At 34.3% G+C, this 21,576-nt stretch overlaps 1 protein-coding gene across 8 annotated transcripts in view; it reads left to right on the top strand.

Annotated features, from left to right (window-relative positions):
• The window catches only part of MIPOL1 (mirror-image polydactyly 1), a 340,115-nt gene that overhangs the window by 42,185 nt on the left and 276,354 nt on the right, over positions 1–21,576 (top strand). For 7 of the 8 annotated variants that reach the window (XM_079767462.1, XM_079767463.1, XM_079767465.1 and 4 more), the window contains exons 2-3: positions 7,566–7,703; positions 8,284–8,362. In XM_079767462.1, the coding sequence (XP_079623588.1) occupies positions 7,683–7,703; positions 8,284–8,362 (100 nt within the window). In that variant the 5' untranslated portion in view covers positions 7,566–7,682. Of the gene's footprint in view, positions 1–2,365; positions 2,399–5,749; positions 5,946–7,565; positions 7,704–8,283; positions 8,363–21,576 lie in introns of those variants that run through there. The other variant, XM_079767461.1, reaches the window with a different exon arrangement.

Here is a 21,576-nt window from a genome sequence, read left to right as displayed (position 1 = left end):
CATATTACCTCTTTATTATGTAGGATTTTTAAACTTTAGAATCCTAAGTAGTAAGACTATTGTAAATAACCCCAAATTGAAAAAGAAATGTGATTGTCTTAAGAAGTATTTACTTAATTCTCAGGAAACTCACTAATTTTTAACTTTTTTATTCTGAATATTCTTGCCACTTATTAGATTTGAACTTTTAACTGTACTTAAAGCAAACAAGCAAGCAAGAAAACAGCCATACAAAGTTTAACTATAAAGGTTAATTAGGAAATAATAATTTTTTCCAGAGTTTCAATGGAATCATAGATTACTTCCTTTTGTTCATTTTGGATCTCTCAGATGTAATGTGGCTTACTTCACAGTTTCCTGTTCAGTTCCAAAGTTATTAATAAAGATTTAGTTTTTAAAAATAACTGCTCATCGTAAAAACAGTGAAATTATACAGATAGATATAAAATGAAATAGAAATATTGCTTCTCTTCATTCTCTCACTTTCTCCACCTCATCTCTTAGGCTGTTTCTTCACAGTTACCGCTGGTAGTTTCCTATGTATTTTTCTTGATAAAAATACTGTTCAATCATGTACGCACCTGTGAGTATAATTTTACTTTTCCCCGTTTTTTATTTACCCATGTTCCGTGCCTATATTGTTTAGGCTCAAGACATATTTTGGGCAGGAAATTCATTTGTCTTATTCACCATTTTATATCTAACTCCTAGAATAGTTCCTGACTCATAATATATTGGTACTTAACAAATACTTGAAGAAAGAATCTTCCACACAGTGCATATTTCTTTTTTTTATTTTTATTTTTATTTTTTTTTATTTTATTTTCCTATCTAATAAAGAGGAAATATGCGAATTGACCATCACTCCGTCACAAAGATGGCTGCACTCACAGCTGAGGCCAAGTTCCCTTAAGGAGCCTTATCGAGCAATCAGCAGGGACCTGAGGCTATGCCCTTCCCCGCCCACGTGGGGCTTGACAGGGGACCTCAGGCCACGCCCCCCGCCCTGGCATCAGGCTGGGGGACCTCAGGCAGCATCCCCCACCCCAGTGCCAGGCCAGGGGATCTGAGGCCACACCCCCTGCCTGGTGGCGATAGACGGGGGACCTCAAGGTGCGCTTCCTGTCCTGGTGCTGGGCTAGGGGACCTCAGGCTGCTCCCCTAGCCCCAGCGCCAGGCTGGGGGACCTCAGACCGCACCCCCCTCCTGGCAGGGCTTGACAGGGGTCCTCAGGCCGTGCCCCCTGCCCCAGCACCGGGCCAGGGGACCTGAGGCTGCTCCCCCCTGCCTGGCTGGGCTTGACAGGGGACCTCAGGCGGTGCCCCCCACCCAGCGGGGCTTGACAGGGGACCTCAGGCGGTGCCCCCCACCCAGCGGGGCTTGACGGGGGACCTCAAGGTGCGACCCCCAGTGCTGGGTTGGGGGAACTCAGGCCACACCCCCTCTTGCTCTCTCTCTTCTTCTGGCACCCCCATAATTCGGATGTTGGTACGCTTGAAGTTGTCCCAGAGGCTCCTTACACTATCTTTATATTTTTGGATTCTTTTTGCTTTTTGCTTTTCCGGTTGGGTGTTTTTTGCTTCTTTGTATTTCAAATCTTTGACTTGGTTCTTGCGATCTTCTAGTCTGCTGTTGGATCTCTGTATATTATTTTTTATTTCAGTCAGTGTATGCTTAATTTCTAGTTGGTCCTTTTTCATATCGTTGAGGGTCTCACTAAATTTATTGGCCTTTTCTAGAAAATTCTTGAAAAACCTAATAACCGTGGTTTTGAACTCTATATCCAGTAGTTTTCTTTCCTCCATTTCTCTCATTTGTGACCTAATTCTTTGTCTCCTCATTTTGGCTGCTTCCCTGTGTTGATAGAGTGGCTTTGTGTGCTAGGTGTCCTATAGAGCCAGTGGCTCAGCCTCCCCGGTTACCTGAGGTGGACACTCTTGTTGCATCCCTTTGTGGGCTGTGTGCACAGTCTTGTTGTAATGAAGCCTTGATTGTTGTTGGTATCACTGGGAGGAATTGACCTCCAGGCCAGTTGGCTGTGAGGATCAGAACTTCTGTGCTGGAGACACCCTTATGAGGCAAGACTTGCTTCAGTGTGGCTTTGGTGCTCGCTGCGTCTGCCCCCTGAGTGTGTCCCTTACGGATCTGAGGAGTTGTAATCTGGATGGTCCTACTCGGACCTCTGGGTACACTGGCTCTTGGATCTTCAAGGAGGTGCTAATTTAGCCTCTGCCTGAGGCCACCCAGCAGGAGCTACGGAGAGATCTGCAGATTCCTCTTCTTTTGGGTTTGGAGGTGCCCAGATGATGCCCAGCTGTGAAGCAATGCAAGATGCTGTGGGGCCTTGGGCCTTCTTTTGGATGTTCTGGGTCTCTTTGACTCAGCTGCAGTTTGTTAGGTAAGTTTAGATTTCAAAGGACAAGGCCATTCATTCATATGCAAAAGCCTCTGTGCACAGCTTGGATGGGGCGGAGTCTCAGGGTGGAGCAAACGGCAATGGCTTCCCGTCAGCCCTGCCCTAAGAGGCCCCTGGGTCTCAGTGTCCCCCGGTAATCGCTGCAAGCACCTCTGAGAGAAAGCCGCCCTCGAGTTCCGTTCCTGCTGCCAGACAGTCCAGTTTCTCCCTGTATGAGTCTGGGTCCCCAGAGTCTTGCCCAGAACTGGAGTTCAGAGCAGTCGGGAGCTTGTGTCTCTCTCCAGATTGAAAAAGCCAGCTGTGTACTCAGTTGCCAGCCCTCTCCACGCGCGCACCTCCATATCTCTGCACTTTACTTCCGCAGCTCCTCTGAGTCTCAGTGTGCTTTTCTCTTTCCTTCTAGTTGTAGAATTTCCACTCAGCCAGCCTTCCTGTGGTTCTGGATGATGTCCGTTTTGTCTTTTAGTTGTAGTTTTGAAGTGGTTGTGCGAGGCAGCAAGTTCTGGTGTTTACCTATGCCGCCATCTTGGTTTCTCCACAGTGCATATTTCTTGCCCTTTTTACTTATGTTATGGTTTTCCTTTTCATCCTCACCTGAAGATATCTTTTTATTAATTTTAGAGAGAGAGAAACATCAATGTGAGAGAGAAACATTGATCTGTTGCCTCCCATACGCACCCAGACAGGGATCGAACCTTTAATCCCTTGGTGTAAGGGGCGACACTCCAACCTACTGAGCCACCTGGCAAGGGCTACCAGTATTCTATCGATAAACGTTCATTTATGTTAGGTCTGTTTTTCTGCTAGTCATCTGTCCATCTGTCCATCTACCTGTCTACCCAATGTACACATACTAATTAGTATGAAATACAATGAAATAAACCCCAAACAAATTATTTCCCTGAAGGCAGTAGCATAGATAATGTTATGTTTCTACTTTAATAGGGTAACCAGGCAAAACCTTTTTGAAGAGTTGACTTTTGAGCAGTGTCTAAAATGAGAAAAATGGTCTAGAAATCTAGAAAAAAGGATTCTGGGCAGAGGAGATATAGTAAATATAAACGTTCTGAGGCAAGAACAACTTGTTGAGTTCAGTGAACAGAAAAAAGTACAGTGTGACTAGAGCATGAGTAGTTTTTCTCATGTAAATACTGCTTTAATATATGTTAAATGTTTTACACATTTTTCTAAATACTGTTAGGAGTGGAAGTGAGGGGTCCAATAGTATCTGCAGTTTTAAATTTTGAGAGCTGAGGTGTGGGGCCACTTTCATTCATATTCTTTCTCCCTGAACCTCTTCTTGCTTCCCCTGGCTCTGAGATACTTGGGTTGTCTGGAGCTTGGTAGGGAGGGAGTGGGCTGGGATGTGAGGCTCGGTGAGTGAAATTCTGTTGGGGAGAGATGTGACAGGGACTGTGATTGTTTCAGACTTTTGTCTATTAAGATGAAGATCCAGCAATAGAGCATATTCATATGTTGTACATGTTGAGTTATGTGATAAAATATTTGGCTCTCCTTTGGCCTATTAATGAAATCATTTCAATGCAGAAATTATCAACATTTCTCAATCTAGGAAAACAAAATTTGGGTGTTTTTTTTTTTTATATTTAGATATGAGGCCATATTACAAGTGATTCCTAATTTGGCAGTATTGGATTTAGTTTACACAATATATGATTAAAATAAAGAGGCATTAGAAAAAAATGTCATTAATCAGAGTCAGCCAAAAACCTTTGCTATAATGTGGCTTTCGTGGAGGAAAGTAGGACGGGCAACTCATATTTGAAATAAGTTTTAAAAAATCCTGGGTGTTGTTACATTGGGGAATGAAATCCCTTTTCTGAATGCCTTGATATCAGAAAGGCATTTCATTTTATAAGATAAATGTCAGAATCACCTGTAATTTTTTAGGCAGATTAGAAATTTTAGACTGGTTAAAGAACACAATTTCTTTCACTGGTGTTTTACTGCTGAGTAAGCTAGGAGAGATAAGTCATGTTTGCAGAGAGAGGCTTGTTTAAAAATTTGCAATCTACGTTTTTTGGTAAGGTGAAGTTATGAAATTTTGGCAGGTATAGTCAGATTCCCATGTACCTATAGAAAGAAGGGAGTATGTAGCTTCCTTAATTATTATTTTTTCTTTCTTCTACATATCAAGACTCACTTCCTTTGAGAATTAAAAACAATTTGGAATGAGGTTAGAAATCTGTGATGGAGAATATTTTAATTTAACAGATGCTAATAATATAGCATGTTCTGTCTATTGATTAAAAATTTTCTTTTTCTTTTTTAACATGGGTAATTTTTTTCAGCACAACTTATAAATAAACTTTAGTGGGAAATCAGTTTTCCCACTAAGTTTAGTTAAGAACCATCTTATTTTGCTACTTGAACCTGGTATACATTAGTAGTGGTAAGGTAATTAACTTATATTTTGTCTGTGTTTTAATAAGTAGCTTTTTGGTTAAGAAGCCTAATTTATCTGATCTCTAGTATAAAATCACCCCACTAGTTTTAACGTGAATATGTAATTTTTGATCAAAACAACTTATTGATATAAAATCTTTAAGGTGAGTTTAAGAAAACAAATTAGTATTTTATTAGTCTTTTTAAAAAAATATATTTTATTGATTTTTATACAGAGAGGAAGGGAGAGGGATAGAGAGTTAGAAACAATGATGGGAGAGAAACATCAATCAGCTGCCTCTTGCACACCTCCTACTGGGGATGTGCCCGCAACCAAGGTACATGCCCTTGACCGGAATTGAACCTGGGACCTTTCAGTCCGCAGGCCGATGCTCTATCCACTGAGCCAAACCAGTTAGGGCAGTATTTTATTAGTCTTGATCCTTTGTCCTGAAATGATCGAAGTGTAAAATATGTTGCATATTTACAAAAATCTTTTATTCCTGTTACAGTATGTATATAAATAAGTTGTAATTAACTTGCTTCATTAGAACATCTAATTTTTGCTTGACATTATGCAAATGTATGGTTAAATCTGTTTTTTTAAGATTTTTCCAGTTTAATGTTAGAATCCAAATTCATAAAGAGTTGGAAAAATGAGATGTCTGAGCTATAGGATTCACAAGGATTTCATATGAAGCCTATTTAATCAGGATAACACTGTTATTAATATTCATAATGTCAGCTGGAACACAAATGACAGACTATGGGGCCTAAACATTTTACTTGGTGAATTTATTAAAAGTATCTTAAAAAATTAATGGAATTTAAGTAAAGTTAGTGAATATGAAAATCTTGTGTTAGCACAAAAAAAAATCTCTATTAGAACTTTCTTTGTGATAATTTTACATTGATGTCTTTTGACAGATTTCATTGGTACTTAAAGAAGAAAGATGCACGAATGGTCATTTAAGAGGATTTAAACACATTGGCACATTAATTTTTACATGAATAATAAGTACTTTCCAAAAGCAATTAACTTACAGTGTACAGGATATGAATTGGAAAATAAGACTGTGACATCAAGGGCAAAGCAAATGTGCTGTACATTTTAAACTTAGTGGTAGGACTTTTTAATATTTTGATTTATTTTATTTGTATAGTTTGCAAATGACTTAGAATATGGTTATATATGGTTATTATAGTGCGTTTGAAAGCATATTAGAAGGGCAATAATACTCTTGTCTTACCCCCAAATATTGGTGGTGTTAAAACATCATTCTCTGCTAGTATCATTTACATTTATTGGAGACTTAAACATTTGCTGTGTTATTGGTAATATTTGAGAATATGTTCAATTTTGCAGAAAGTCTTAGGGTGATTCTGATTTGGATTTAGTGCTTCAAATACATGTGTTAACACAGACTTATTGATTATAGCATAACTTAAATGTATAATAAAAAAACTTCTTGAAGTTTAGTGTGAGAAGTTTAGTTAAGAACCATCTTAGTTGGGTACAAGTAAATTTGTTCTCTATTTTAGCCTAAGAAAGTAAAAAGTTAGGGATGGCTTAAGTAAAACTGAGATGCATTTTATTTTTTATACTACCTGTTATTTATGTTTTTTAATATGCTTATAATGACATTATGCCAGTGTTACAGTTTTTATTTTTCTATTTTCGTTCATTTAAAAAATTAATTTTAGACCATTATGTATAGTCGGAATAACGAATATTTTGTTTAATACTTTCCAGAGATTTTTTGTGTGTGAATTTTAGTATTTATAAAAGCATAGTTTAGTTATTTCCTGTAACAGTCCACTTAGGGTTCACCTATAAGAGCATATAGTCATTGGCCTGGCAGTCCAGATGGGTACTAGCAGTTTCACTTGCAGTCTGTCAAAGTTACAATGAATGATTTAGTTTCACTAGACTTGTAGGTGTAGCCTGGTATGTTTGGGAACTCACATTCAGAGTTTGATTGGAAAAAGCATTAATTACCAAGGCGTGTAGAAATTATCACAATATAATTCATACATTAAAATTTTTGTATAAAGAGTAAAATCAAATTGCTATATTGGCTATTATGATTTTTTCTAGTGGCTTTTTAAAAGTTAGGTTTTGGATGGGGATGCTTTTGTTTTTAGATCTGACATATTCATTTATATGCCCAGCAGAGGGCAGCATTTTACTATGTCAGCATCATGAAAGAATTAGCCCTGCTTAGACTGTCAATGTTTCTTGTAATTACTCCCAGTATATTTGTTGCTTGCTTATGAATTAACTTGCATTTATGGAACTAAATCATTCCAATCATTTAATTACACCTGAGGAGCTGAACTATAATTGCTTGCTTCCAACTAGGATCTGATATGGCTTGAGCAGTATTAATTTGGTGTTTACTTTTCTGAGTGCTAAAAGCATTAAAATGATTGTGCAATGGGATTACATTTTACTAATTGCTGGCATTCATTAACTGGGAAATGATGAGGAAGAGTGACTGTATATTACAGAGGGATAAAATTATGGTTTTAAATAGTATATTACTAAGCACATTAAGGCCTGTAAGACATGTTTTAAAATACTCCAGAGGTTATTAAAGACTGTATTTTCTACATGTCTTGCTATATGAATCTCTTATTAAAAGACTGCAATTATTATTAACCTTTTTGGGCAATATGTAGGGAAATGGCTTCATTGACTAGAACATATTTCTTTGATATTAATAACTTCCTATATTTTCAGCTAATCCAAAAGTAAATGAGGAACTTAGAAAAAGATTGCCAACTCCAGATCAACATATTTAGAGAAAATTGGAAAAAGAGAAGCTTACTTCAGCTTTATTTGAGGACTTTTTAAAGAATGCAGAGTTCTAGCTGTGAGGTAAATCTAATTTTATTCTCCTTAACAGCATGCACACAAAAACTTGCAGAGCTTTTGTCATGTTTATTATGAAATCAAGTTTAAGAGCAAAATACGAATAATTCCACAAATTAATGATAGTCTTTACGTGTTTTTTTTTTAAATTGGAAAAGCGTTTTTAAATGACTTTTACAGGTAGAACATATTTTATATGAAAATATATATTGTAAATTCAAATAAATAAATTTGAAATTTTTGGTATAAAGTTTATGACAAATAGACTAGAAATTTTATTCTTGTTAAATAGTTGAAGTTATAATTGGAAAAGACTAAATAAATTAAATGATTCTCTAACCAAAGGAGCAAGAATATCTAGAAGCTTAACCTGAACTGTATTTACTCAAATATAAGTGTAAAGGAAAGAACCTGTTTCTGAGAAAAATGATTTAATTTCATCTGTTGAATGCACAGTTAATTGTCCCATTACAAATGTTTTAGAAAATCATTTATCCTGTAAATTCTCTGTTAAACAAAGGTAAGGCTTAAGTGTGTTCTGATATATTGTTTTAAGTTTATTTATCTAGAGGTGGCTTTATTTTAGCTTCAAATCCTGGAGCAAAAACCAGAGACATTGCCAGAACAAACAAGAACAGAAGTACAAATGGAGGACTGGTCAAAAGGTAAGGACTTTTAAGGTATTAATACCAAACCCCAGGTGTTGTGCTAGTTCAAGGCACTGAATGAAGTGTGTTTGTTTTAACCAGTTAGACAGAGGCAGACAAGTACACACACACACATGCACACCCACACACACAAAGGAGGAGGCACACATAAAGAGACCCACATACTGCAAAAGGGACACAAAGACTGACACACAAAGACAGGCACATGCAGAGAAAGAGACACACACAGAGGAAGAGCTATTGAGAGAAAAAGAGGGGCCAGACACAAGGGAGAGAAAGAAAAATAGACACACAAGTCATGAAGACTGAGAGAATAACTGGGAGAGGGATGCATAAAGAGAGGGACACTCAAAGAAAGAGACACAAGCAGAAAGATGCATAACAGTAAGGGAGATCCTACACTCAAGTAGCGAGACACAGAGAAAGACACGTGTGTAGATATACATATGAAGACATAGCCACACCTGGACTCAGAGCAATCAAAGTAAGAGAAACACAGTGAGAGAGAGATAGAGACATAAAATGAGAGAGAGAGAGGGGGAGAGAGAGAGAGAGAAGACACTGAGACGGATAGAGGCATAGGCATACACACAGACACACCCACAGAGAGATGGTGTCAGAGGGGGCCAGAGAGAGTCAGAGCAACAGAGATGTGCAGATGGAGACAGAGAGAGACACTCCAAGACAGAGACAGAGACAGGAGAGAGAGAAAGATGCACACATATGTACAAGCAGAGGGACAGAACAGTCAGGACAGAAACACAATTTGAAAGACATACTGAGAGATGGCCTATAGAGAGAGATAAAGAGATAAAAAGGGCACATCTGACTATCAATAGAGCCATAAAGAGGGAGGTTTTAAAAAAAGTGTTAGATTTTTAATTGGAGTCTCTTACAGTAAAATGTTGCAAATCTGGAATCCTTGGGAAATGGCCCATTATGACTATAGTATCACATATCATTGAAAGCTTAAATATTATGTCCATCATTTTTATTTTCTCTAACAATTTTGTAATTTAAATATAGGGTTATTACCAACACAGTACACATCTCTCTCTCTTTTGGATTCCTCTTCCCCAACAGGGCTCCTTTTTCACCATGTGTCAACTTACCTTTTTCAGAAGGTTAAAGGCCATTTAGGGCGATTGTTCTATCATCGTTTTACTAAATAAGTTCATAGCTACACAGTTATTTTCAGGAATAGAATGGTCTGTGCTTTCTGAGTATCCCTTTTCCTGACTTCTGCATTTGTTTTTGACTTACATACTGTTATAAATGTTCCTGTTTTTTCTGCCTACCATTAGCAACTTTTCTCTTATTTGTGATTTTAGGCTGTTTGTTAAGAGTTTAGACTCCAGATAACTGAATTGTGCATAAAGTCATATCAAATAGGATAGTTAAAGGTTTTCAATATAAAGTTTAAATGTTTTAGTGTATGAACTTTGTGACAATTTTGATCTACTCTTTTTATGTAAGTTTGTGTTAACGACACATAGCTCTGGATCTGGAAACTAATGTTTTATAGCTGTTTTTATTCACTTATGCAAATAAACAAGCAAACAGCCTTGTTTTAAAGAGCTCAAAGCGGTTTTACTCGATTTATGTACAAAATAAGAAAAGAGGAAGTAAATCATGATGCCCCTGTTACTTACGTTTCCTATTCAGAGGTCACATTTCTGTGACAAGTATGTTGTGTAAATTATAGACAAACAAATCTTTAAGCCAAAGGAATTATATTTAATATACCTAAAGAGCTGGAAGCTATGGAGGAAATTCTTCTCATAAATGTGGAATGGCCAGAGTGGCTCAGTGGTTGCATCGACCTATGAACCAGGGCACATGCCCAGGTTGCAGGCTCGATCCCCAGTGTGGGGCGGGCAGGAGGCAGACAATCAATTATTCTCTCTCATCATTGATGTTTCTATCTCTCTATCCCACTCCCTTCCTCTCTGAAATCAACAATAATAAATGTGGAACAAGCAGGAAAGATGCAGAGGAATGGAGCTGCTGAAGTTCTACGATGCTCATGAAAAGGAAGGTTTTAGGGCTAAAGACATGGCTGCATAGTTTGCAGGAAACAGACTACAATAGTTGTGACTAAAACAGTATTAAGAAAATTTGCATTTTTACAGGCATGCTTTTGACATTGGAAATAGGAATTAGACAATTATATATTTTATAAAGGGCCTATTAATGAAACATTATTAATAAATAAAATTAAACAGGTAAATAAAATATATTTTGAGTTTAGTGATAACTGATATATTTAAACCAGTGAAGTCTACATAGCCATTTCTTTGATATCACGTTTCATGGGATTTATCATAAAGCATAGATTACTTCAAAACTCTTGTACACAAATGTTCATAGTATACTCTCATAAATACTAGTAGTTATTTCATTTAATGTTATTTTACTTATTTTTTTAAATTGAGCTAATTAACAACTTGAATTATGCAGATTTACTTTTGTGTCATTTTACAGATTCATTATGAGAAGTGCTAAAGTGGTTATTCTTTTCCTAGCTTTATTGCAGAAACATGGCTGAATATTTAAGTCAAAGAATGTATGAAATATACAATATTAATAGATATAACTATTTACATTTTTCTTTGTCATTATAGGTAGTTTGGAAAATGTAAAGCTAAGGTTGGTTGGTGGAAGGGGAGATGGCATCTACAAAATGTGCCCAGGTTTATTTAAATAGTTTAAAAGATCAAACCTGAATGAAAGAAATTTTTAGCTGATGGAAGCAATACGTGAGGGAATAAATGTGTGTTGCCCAGTGAGCATTAGTAACATCTTCCGGCTTCTTAAGAAGTAAATGGTGTTTTACCCTTTCACAAAAACTTTTTTTTTCAAGATTTCTTTTTTTTCTGCTTTTTAAGAAAACACACACACACACACACACACACACACACACACACAAGATCATAATCAAAGTATGTATGTAAAGTCAGCCTTCAGAAAGAATGATTTGTTATGTCATCGGTTTATTCTTTTTAGCATTTACTTATTAGTTACTTAACTGTATAAGAAAAAAGACATGGTGTCAAAATCTCCTATGAGTAATTAATTGGAAAAGTATAAAAAATTTCTGGATATTTTTATACTCAATTTTGGTGGTTTTTATTAAATTAGCAGAAACATAATTTAGTTGTTTTGTAATACACAGCAGTCCACTGGAAATAGCTTTCATATTATTTATGAATAAGTGTGTATGTCATATCTATACATACCTACACTAATATCGGTAAAAATGAGGTCTGGGTGCCTGTTAAATTTAGAATATTGTAAAACATATTTAAGTTTAGAACCTTTAGGGGTCAGTGTTCCCTAAGAAAGATTAAAAAAGATTACTGTGCCTACTCAAATTAAATATTAAGTCTGCTCTATTTTAAATATTTCTTACCAATTGATGGTAAGAATCACAGAGCTTGAGGAAGCTTTAGACAAATACCTTTCAATGTTATGGTTTCTTCAATATTATTTTCAGTTTTATTATTTTCGGAAATTATATTTAATGTATATTTATGTACAGAGTGTTTTTTTTCATTTAGGTTTTATCTCAATTTAAATATGAATTGTTTTAAAACTATTTTCTGTTAAGCTTAAAAAGTAAGCATGATTCTAAATCATGAAATTCATCTGAAATTTGAGATGAAAAACTACTTCTAGAACTGCTTATGTTAATTGAATCTTTACATGTAGTTTATTGGAGGCTAGCAAATATTTTAAAAATCTTTTGCTGAATTTCAGTGAAAAGCAAACGTCCCCTTTATTTTTGAATTGAATTAGCTATTACCTCTTGTAGTCATGATTCTTACGGTTTTTCTATCAAACCTAGCAAAAGCTAACTTGTAAGTGGTTTATTAGTTTCTAGTCAGAATACTGCTTACTTTTGTTTGGCATTTGGAACCTGTGTGCCACCGTCAATCTCTCCTATTATTGGTTCATTTATCTGTCTGTCTTTTCACAAAGTCTATATTCTTTTTACCTTCTGTCCATCTGTTGTTCTGTAATTGAATTATACCTAAAACTATTGCATGACTTGCAAGCATTTTATAAAAGTAGACATCTATAGGAAAACATCTAGGATGTGTCTTTGATCATTGTAACTAAAATATGATTGTAGAATCTCATATCATTTAAAGAAATTATTTTCTTTTAAAGCAGAGGGGAAAGAAATGGCAAGTTACATAGAATGGACTTCCATTTCTACCAACAAAGTTGTTGGTAGAAAAAAATGATTTCCTAAGCATCGAGAAATTCAAGGTTTCGAAAATATCTAGATAATTAATCATTTTGTGTTAAATAATAGGACTTGAATTGTATTTAATAATTGGCTTTCTAGTAAGTAATGGTGTGTTTTCCTTAAATGAGTAATGTAATTTGCTTTTGGTTGTTTTAAAGTAGAAGGTAAATTACCACTGGAGAACCAATGCATTTAATAATTTCACTAAAAAGTTATAGAAGAAAGAACGCAGGTTTGGAGCTAGATAGACCCGTGTTTCAATTTTGTTAATACTTCACTTCTTATGTTAGTTTCCTGGACTTGGGTGCAAGTTTCATAATTATTTTGAAGCCTGAGTTTTCTTTTTTATGGAAGAGGAGATAATCCCTTTAGGACTGTTTTTGAAAGTTAGGGATTGTGTATGAAAGTCCTACTACAATACCTGAAACAGGAAATGAGTTTATTTAATGTGTATTTTATATACCAGAGTGATTATTTTTAGTAGTGTGGTGGTGATAATGATTTTTTTACAGATGGAAATAAAAAGATAGTTGACGTATTTTACAGGGTCTAAATAAATGGTGGTGGTGGTTGTCATTGTATGCCATTCAGTTGTGAAAGTAGGTATATAAAAAATATCTGAAGGTATTAGGAAACAAATAACAATTTGAAATTATTAATTTTATAAGAAACTTCAAAAATGATGTTCATACAGTATTATTAGAAACTTGATTTTTTTCAAAGTAGTATAGCTTATATTTAGTATACTTATATTTGATAAAATAGAATATAAAGTCAATAATATTCACTTAGGGTAAACCTAATTTTGTCCGTATTGAAATCCCAGTTGCGTTAAAAATCTTCAGACTGTTGGCATCATACAATGTGCTTTTTCCTTTTAGCAAGTATGAATTTAAGAATGCGTTTTTCATTTTTCATATTCCATAGAGTGGTTAAAGAAGACATTTCTGAGGAAAGATTAAATTTATTATTCATCTCCATAGTACCTAACTTAATAGAACGCTGGTAGCTTCTTACACATGACCATCTAGAATTTTTGAGAGAGTGGTTTTAGGATTACTGGCAGCTGGCCCACAAGGATTGATTTATTTTCAGAGGAAATGCCAAGGCAACTCTTAAGCACATGATTGAGGAGATACTATTCTATTTTAAAAATTATCTGCTTTTAAATAAGTTTGTTAAAGTAAGTGGGATTCTGGGTGTTTTTATTTTTAAGCTTGATATGAATGATTCTGTTACTACTCTTGGCCTTGGTAGGAAAGAGGAATGAAAACAAAAAACTTTACACGGGCAATTTCGTTTTCTAAAAGGTTATAAAGTTTGTTATGTACTGTATTTTGAAATTCATCTATTTCTGATACAAATAATTCACATTTGTTAATTTATGCCAAAATTATGCATTTTTGCAGTTCTTCAAATAGACTTTACTTGTAGAGCAGTTTTAGGTTCACAGCAAAATTAAGCGAAAAGTACAGCGCTCCCATTATACACGGTACTCCCTAACCCTACACAACCTCCCCACTATCAGCATCCGCCCTACAGTGGGACATTTGCTCCATTTGATGAACCTACCCATAAATTCTTAACAATGGAATAGTTTGTGAGATGATAGGAATCTTTGTCTTTTTACTAAATTTAGAGTGTTTTAAATTAGATTAATCTTGTACTCTTGGAATTCTTACTATACCTTTGGTGCTTCATTTTATAAAAATAATAATCACTAAGGAGAATAAGCATGAAAATGGTAAATTTCTTTTTTGAATAGGACCACTTCTCCCCCATTTTGATATATTTATATGATCTTCTCTTTGTACAACTTGTGACTATTTCTTTTATTTACAGAAATCCAATTCTACTTTTATTATCCAAGCTCTTTTAAATTTATTTTTGGCCATGAAAATATGAATGTGTTTTTGAAATAGAAAAACGACTAGAATTATTTAAAGTGTTTGCTTTGTTTTAGATTCTGATAAACCTGCTCATTCATTTCTGGTTATGGCTCTTTCATGCCAGAGCACTTCCTGGAACACATATTTGTAATACAAATCTTAATATATTAAATTTTTAATTTTCTAGAAGTTAGAATTTCAGTTTGTCATATTTAAGATGATCGTTGTGCTCTCCATAGTGACTATATTTGTCACTTTTAGTATGATTACTATAAAGTCCTGGGAGTACATTGGCATTTTGTTGATTTTACAGATCTGAATCAATATACATTGGTGTATAAACCAAATTAATGCCATTTACACAGTTGTCCAGGTTGACTGGCTGTGGAGTAGGACTGATGTGACTACATTTACTGCATTTATTCACTACTTTTGGTTATAAATAAATTTGATAATTGAATAAAATACTTTTGGGGAGTTACCAAATACTCCAATTGTGTGTGTGTGTGTGTGTGTGTGTGTGTGTGTGTGTGTACATGCACACACATGCGTCAAAACTTGCCGGTAGGACATTTTTAAATTCATTTTGGAGAAGTTTGAGGTAGAATTTTTCTTTGTTTTGTTTTTCATGCTTTTGTTTCTTTTTGAGGAATATGAAAAAGCAAACAACAATTCAGACTACATAATTTTGAAATTGGTTGCATAGATTATTTCATAGTCTAAATGAAATATTCTAATCTATAGCTTTTGGGTAAAATTGATAATCCTTTGATAAATGATAAAGCTGTGCTGACGATGTATGGTAAAAAGTAATTATTTTACAAAATTTTATTTTTACTTTAATTTTTATTTTTTAAGTGATTCTAGCCTTCACATATCAAACCTTGTTGGTACTTTAAATTCAGGATGCTAGTAGGTGAAAAGTTAAAAGTAATCAGTTCATATTGATAAAATTATTCTTGTAGAGTTGGTGAATATGTTAGCTTTTGCAAATTTAATATTTTTTAAATTAAAAACTAAATTCACCTCCTTAATCATTTCACTGGCTATTCCTGAGATAATTTGATGTATTCTAAGGCATAATAATATTTATTGATTTTGAGCATTTTTAATATAGAAATATAATCAAAGTTAAGAACAAGATATCCTTATTTCCTTCTTCAATTAATGTCTTATTTTTTTTTCTATTTCCCCCCTAGTGTTCAAGAATTTCAGACTAATATTGAATCCTAACAAATTGGGATAGGTAGGGTTTATTCAGCATTAGTTTGCTTGAACCAACACATGTTTTGGAGGAAATATGATAGGAAATAGAACAAATACGAAGTTCTTAAGAATTTAGGCTCTTGTATAAATTCTAACATTTGGGTATGGAGTATAGAGTATTCTCTATCCTTTTCCCAGTTTAATGTAAAGAATTTTCAGTTTAAATAAATTTTTATTTTAAATAGATTAGATGGTTTTTGAATCTTTATTAAAAAAACACAGATGTTGTAAAAATTTGGAGTCACTGAAACTTTTTACTTAACTGCTTGTAAGAGTTTAAAGTTTAAAAAATAATGATTTCAATTCAAGAGATATGATTGTTTCCTTTCAGAACCATTCATTGCCCATATTTTATAATCAACCAGTATGGAGTTTAAGACCAGAACAGGCTGTATTAGTCCAGGTAAGAAGAGTGAAGACAAAACAAAAATATCCATTAAAAAGCCGTCCTTGGTCTCTTGAGGACTTAGTAGAGACCAGCATCAGAGACTTCCTCTGCATTTGTATAGGTCATTTGCTCTCTAAGATGTTCTATATTGCTCCTTTATTACCTTTTTCTTTTTTAAAAGTCTCTGCCCCTCTGTGAAGTCATTTGAAATAAACACATTATTTAAAAAATCAAATTTACTTTTCTCAGGCCTTTTTTTGGTCTCAGGTATTTAATGCTTTTCTAAAAAAAGTGAAACTCTAAGAAGGAGGTGATGATGCTATAGCCTGGACTAATATGACACTAGTATAGTAGGCGCACTTGATCAGTGAAATGGGAATCTATACCTTTTATGCTTCTGTTTTGTTTTGTGTGTGTTTTTCCTGGAGAAACAAATGGTAAATTTGAATAAAACATATATCATTTGCATAGAAAGTCAGGTAATGATGCCATATAGAGTATAATGATTTCCTAAAATCTTGTATTTAAAGTAACTGAATTACAATGAGAGATAAACAGAATATTTACCCATCCCTTATGAGCTGCTGCTGATATGTAAATTTATTCTTCTACTTTGCACAAATATACTTTTGAGCTACTGCTTAAACACTTTGATGTTCTTAGTCAAACAGTTTTAATGATGCCTCCAATATTGTGAAAGTGTGACATTTGATGAATGTCTCATATAGTTTTGATATTTGGGCACATGTCAACAAAAAAAATGAACATTGGTTTGTCATGCAACACCTAGATAATTTATAATTTTACTGTTTATATTCATCTTGACATTTTTTATCTGCCAAAGGCAGGTTTCATTTGGAATCTTAATCTGAGATTTATTTGGTGGATCTGGAAATCATAGCTAGGGTTCCCACAGGAAATGGTCCATCTACCAGCAGATTAAATGGCAGTCCCGCAGTTGTTAGGGGAGCTCTGCATTTAACACACATGCATACTCATTCAGGCTGCACTGTGGAGAAAAATTAAAGTAGTAACCCAGGTTTAGGAACAATGTAGCTAAAAAGTCCCATATTTGCTGAATGACAAAGGGTTATATAGCAGCATTTCATTTTATTATTCGTGCTTGCATTTCTTGTTTGCTCTGTTGAGTCTGCTGACGAATACTAATAAATGCCTGCAACAATCCAGACGAGAGATGCCTGGCAACAAAGCTATGCGGTGGACCTCCCTGATCTTCTCCAGTTCACAACCTGACCTTTTGAAAAATTGGCTGGGCTAAGCTGCAGAATTTGGGTGTAATGGTTATTGTTAACTCCAGCTTTAGGATTTATTAATTTGTGTGATCAAGACTTACCTATACTTCAAAGTTTCAAAAGACCAAACACAATCATCCATCCATTAGAATTAACATTGTGTTTCAGTGCTTTCCACTTAGTATCTGACTGGTGATTCTTCTGTTTTGTTTTCCAAACCTAAAAATACTCCTAAGTAAAATGAAGGAACATATAAAGAAAACCTTTTTTTCTCTCTTTATACTTGTTATTGAAAAGTTGCCTTTTATAAATGATCTATGAAATTGTTGAATATATGGACAATCAGTATGTATTCATACTTAAAATATATATAATTATGAAGTCTATTTTACTTGAAGTTGTAGAAATTTAAGATTTACCTAGTTCATTTACATTTTAATTGCTTTATACAAAGTATTATTCTAATAGGAAAAACTGAGCAAGGTTAGGAATATACAGTGAGTAGCCAAATGGTTCATATCACTGGAGGACAAAAAGAATAAAGATAGGATAGTTTTCACAATCATTTCAGACTAAGTAATATTTATGATGGTTTAAATAAGGTAATAAAAGTTTTACAAAGCTTTATTTTATGTGATATGTTAATAAGTTAATTAGGTAGCCTAAGCTTTAGGAGATTATACTATTATACTTTGTTCACAGCCTTCTAGTATAAGAAACAATGTTAGAATTTAAAAGCTAAAACCTTATGATAGAACGTAGTTTTTATACAGAATTCTTACCTTTTTACCCTATAGAATGAACATTGATGTATTCATGACTATTTGAGACTTATTGAAACAAACAAACACTTTAAAAAATTTGGTACAGTTTCACCATTTTAAATAGCTTTCGTATAATAAAATAAGTAACAAAATTTCAGTAATTTCCATGACTATGCAGTGGAGAAGTTGTAACATGATATACGAAGTCATTGAATTGTCTTAAAGATGAAATAACTCATCACCACTTCATTTTGACATGTTTATCTAGATATACAACTATGTATAGGAATGTAAAGGATGTAGTTTATTTTGAATGTCTAACCCTCATATCCAAGTGGTTAAATTATGTCATATTGACAGATTTCACGATTTTTTTAGCTTTATAAACATTTATAAAACCTTCAGTATCTTACAGCTACATCCAGCCTCTCCCACATGTTTTTTACTTCCTCTCTCTCTTTACACACACACACACACACACACACACACACACACACACCTTATTAGAACTACGTAAGACTCTGTATTTCTGCTCTCCAACATGGTAGCCAATGGCTACATGTAGCTTTGAGTACTTGAAATGTGGGCAGTGAGTATGCAGACTTACAATGGAAGTTATAGTTCTTTTTTTTCTTCTTCTTCTTATGGCTGGTCAAGCCAAAAACAAAACAAAACAAACTAAAAAAAAAACTAAAAAAAACCCTGAGAGAATATACAGAATACACAGTATCTAAGTAGCAAGTTTGCATTTTTTTAAGTCAAAGATCCAAAAGTGACCAAATTTCCTGTGACTCCCAAATTAGAATCTGTGAGTGATAAGCACCTGTGACCTACTAACCATGATTTTTATTGTAGCTAATATAATGTGCCATTGTAGTGAGTGCTAAAATCATGTTACAGAACATGCCATTTGCATTTCTTATTTTCTGAAATGGATTGAATTTACAGAATTATACTATTAATTTTATTTGTGTGGGATTGAATTTTCTTTCAGGATCTTTTGTCAAGATTTCTAAAATTTGAGGTCCTATTATTTCTGTAATTAATTTGTTTTATAATCTGATACAAACTTTATTAAACCATTAGTTATTAATTACAAGTGTTAACCACATTAAGTATTTCTATTATGTTTCTCTCATTGAATAAGGTAGCATTTTATTTTCCAGGTCCATGTCTTCTTATTTTTTTAATAAGAATTTTTCTTATATGTTATTTATTTTTATTATATTTTAATAAGTAAATATTTTGCTTCCAGCAAAACAAATTTTCACAGATAATAATAGCTAATATTTATCGAGTGTGAATTTTGTGCTGACACTTTTCTAAGAGATTATATAATTTAAATAATTTTATTCTCAAAACGTTTTGAAGTGGTTGCTATTATTATGTACTTTTCATTGATAAGAAGTTGGTGAGAGGTTAAGTAATTTGCTGAAAGTCATACAGTTGTGTGGTAGAGCCAACATTAAAACCCTGAAGCCCATCTTAAGAGCTCATGCACTGATTCTGCTTGGCAGATCTAAATACACCTCTGTTCTAGTTGGAAGGCCTGCACTTTTCTCTCGTACACACATCTGTTAGGTAGGACACTGTGATGTGGAAGAAGTTTCTGATGTCTTTTTCTTTTATGTTTGGGGGAAAAACCATAGATGCAAATATGTGAAAAAACCTCCCTCCCTCCCCAAAAGGAAACATAGTCAGAAATAATTTAGTAGAGGAAATAAGCAGTATCTGTATACACATAAAACTCTAGGAATTGGTAGAAGTTATTGGGAGCCACTAACTGATACTGTTATTCTGATTTTGTTGAAACTAATACTCATTTAGAAAAATCTTTAACTGTTGAGAAAAAGATAACATCTTTTGTTTAAAATGTGGGGTTACTTGCCGAAACTGGTTTGGCTCAGTGGATAGAGCGTAGGCCTGCGGACTGAAAGGTCCCAGGTTCGATTCTGGTCAAGGGCATGCACCTTGGTTGCAGGCACATCCCCAGTGGGGGGTGTGCAAGAGGCAGCTGATCGATGTTTCTCTATCATTGATGTTTCTAACTCTCTATCCCTCTCTCTTCCTCTCTGTAATAAAATCAATAAAATAAAAAAGAAAAAAAAAGAAATGTGCTATAAAAAAATAAAATAAAATGTGGGGTTACTGTAGTAATCCTATTATCACATCAAATTTATACCTACTTAATAGTAAAAAATATTTTATATCATTTTGATCTTACATAATGTGGTGATAGACAATATATAAAAGAAACAATAAACATGAGGTTTTTATTCTTTTAATACTTATGAAATCAGATGCTACAGTATAAGTAATAACCTTTCAGAGGGAAAAAAAAAAAAGAGTTAAGGAAGTGGTGACCAGTTGTGTTAGCAAGTGTCAGAAAGCACATTAACAAATTACCTCCGTTATAGTTCATTTTAGATACAAATTTCCCTGATAGCACCAACATCTGAAGGAGCAGGATATCTATGTATTTGAATGTACTTGCCCATAGTACCTCTTTTACCCTTTCTTTTTTTGCCAGTGAGCTCTCAAGGTAGCTGCGATGTCGCTGTGCTGAGAAACCCCAGTAGATCCTTAGAGACAATTCTAACTCAACCACCCTGAAGAAACAGCTCAGTAAACAGCATTGACCCCCCAAGGGACCATCAAATCCGTTTACACAGATACCAGTTGTCACAAACTATTTACAAAGCCAGACAGAACAGAATTTCCCAGCCTCTAAGAATCCCTATTTGATTCTAGCCGCCTCCTCACTTCTGTATAGTAGTTGTGAAATAAGTTACCTTTGGCCATGAGTCATGATTTCTTGTGTAGCATCAATTCAGCTGAGTATATTAAACATTGACTAATGTATTATTGTCTGGAGACTTGAACTCAAAGGGGGTTCTAAAGCTTTCGTTCCTAAAATGGGAAATAGTGTAATGCTGTTAATTTTCTGGACTTAGGAATTGAGAATTTAATAACAAGGTTACCATTAAGACAGTTGGCAATACTAGTATCTCTAGAAGTAAAGAGAGAATTTGTTATATTATGAAAATGATCCATTGGAAACATCATGAAAGTCACTAAAGAGATACAGGATTTTCAAAGCAGCCCGCCTAGGCACATTAAGTATTAAGTATTAAGATTCCAAAAAATATCTTCACTAAATCTGCCCATTTTGACCAAGTGAATATCTCTAGCAAAAGCTGTAAGTGCCATGTGAGGACTATCTAGTAGTAATCTTCCATAACATCATTTTCAAATGGTTACAGGATACTAGTAAGTTTATATGGCAGTGGCAGCATTAGGTAGAAATAGCAAAAATTGGGGAATGTATTTGAAGTAACCAAATTCTTACATCCAAATAATACAGTGTGCCCATAGAAGAGCAAATAAATAAAGGGA

The sequence above is a fragment of the Cnephaeus nilssonii genome, assembly GCF_951640355.1.
Source record: "Cnephaeus nilssonii genome assembly, chromosome: 4".
In the NCBI taxonomy this organism is placed as follows: domain Eukaryota; kingdom Metazoa; phylum Chordata; class Mammalia; order Chiroptera; family Vespertilionidae; genus Cnephaeus; species Cnephaeus nilssonii.
Note: the sequence above shows the minus strand (reverse complement) of the source record. Positions and strands in the feature narration are given on the sequence as shown.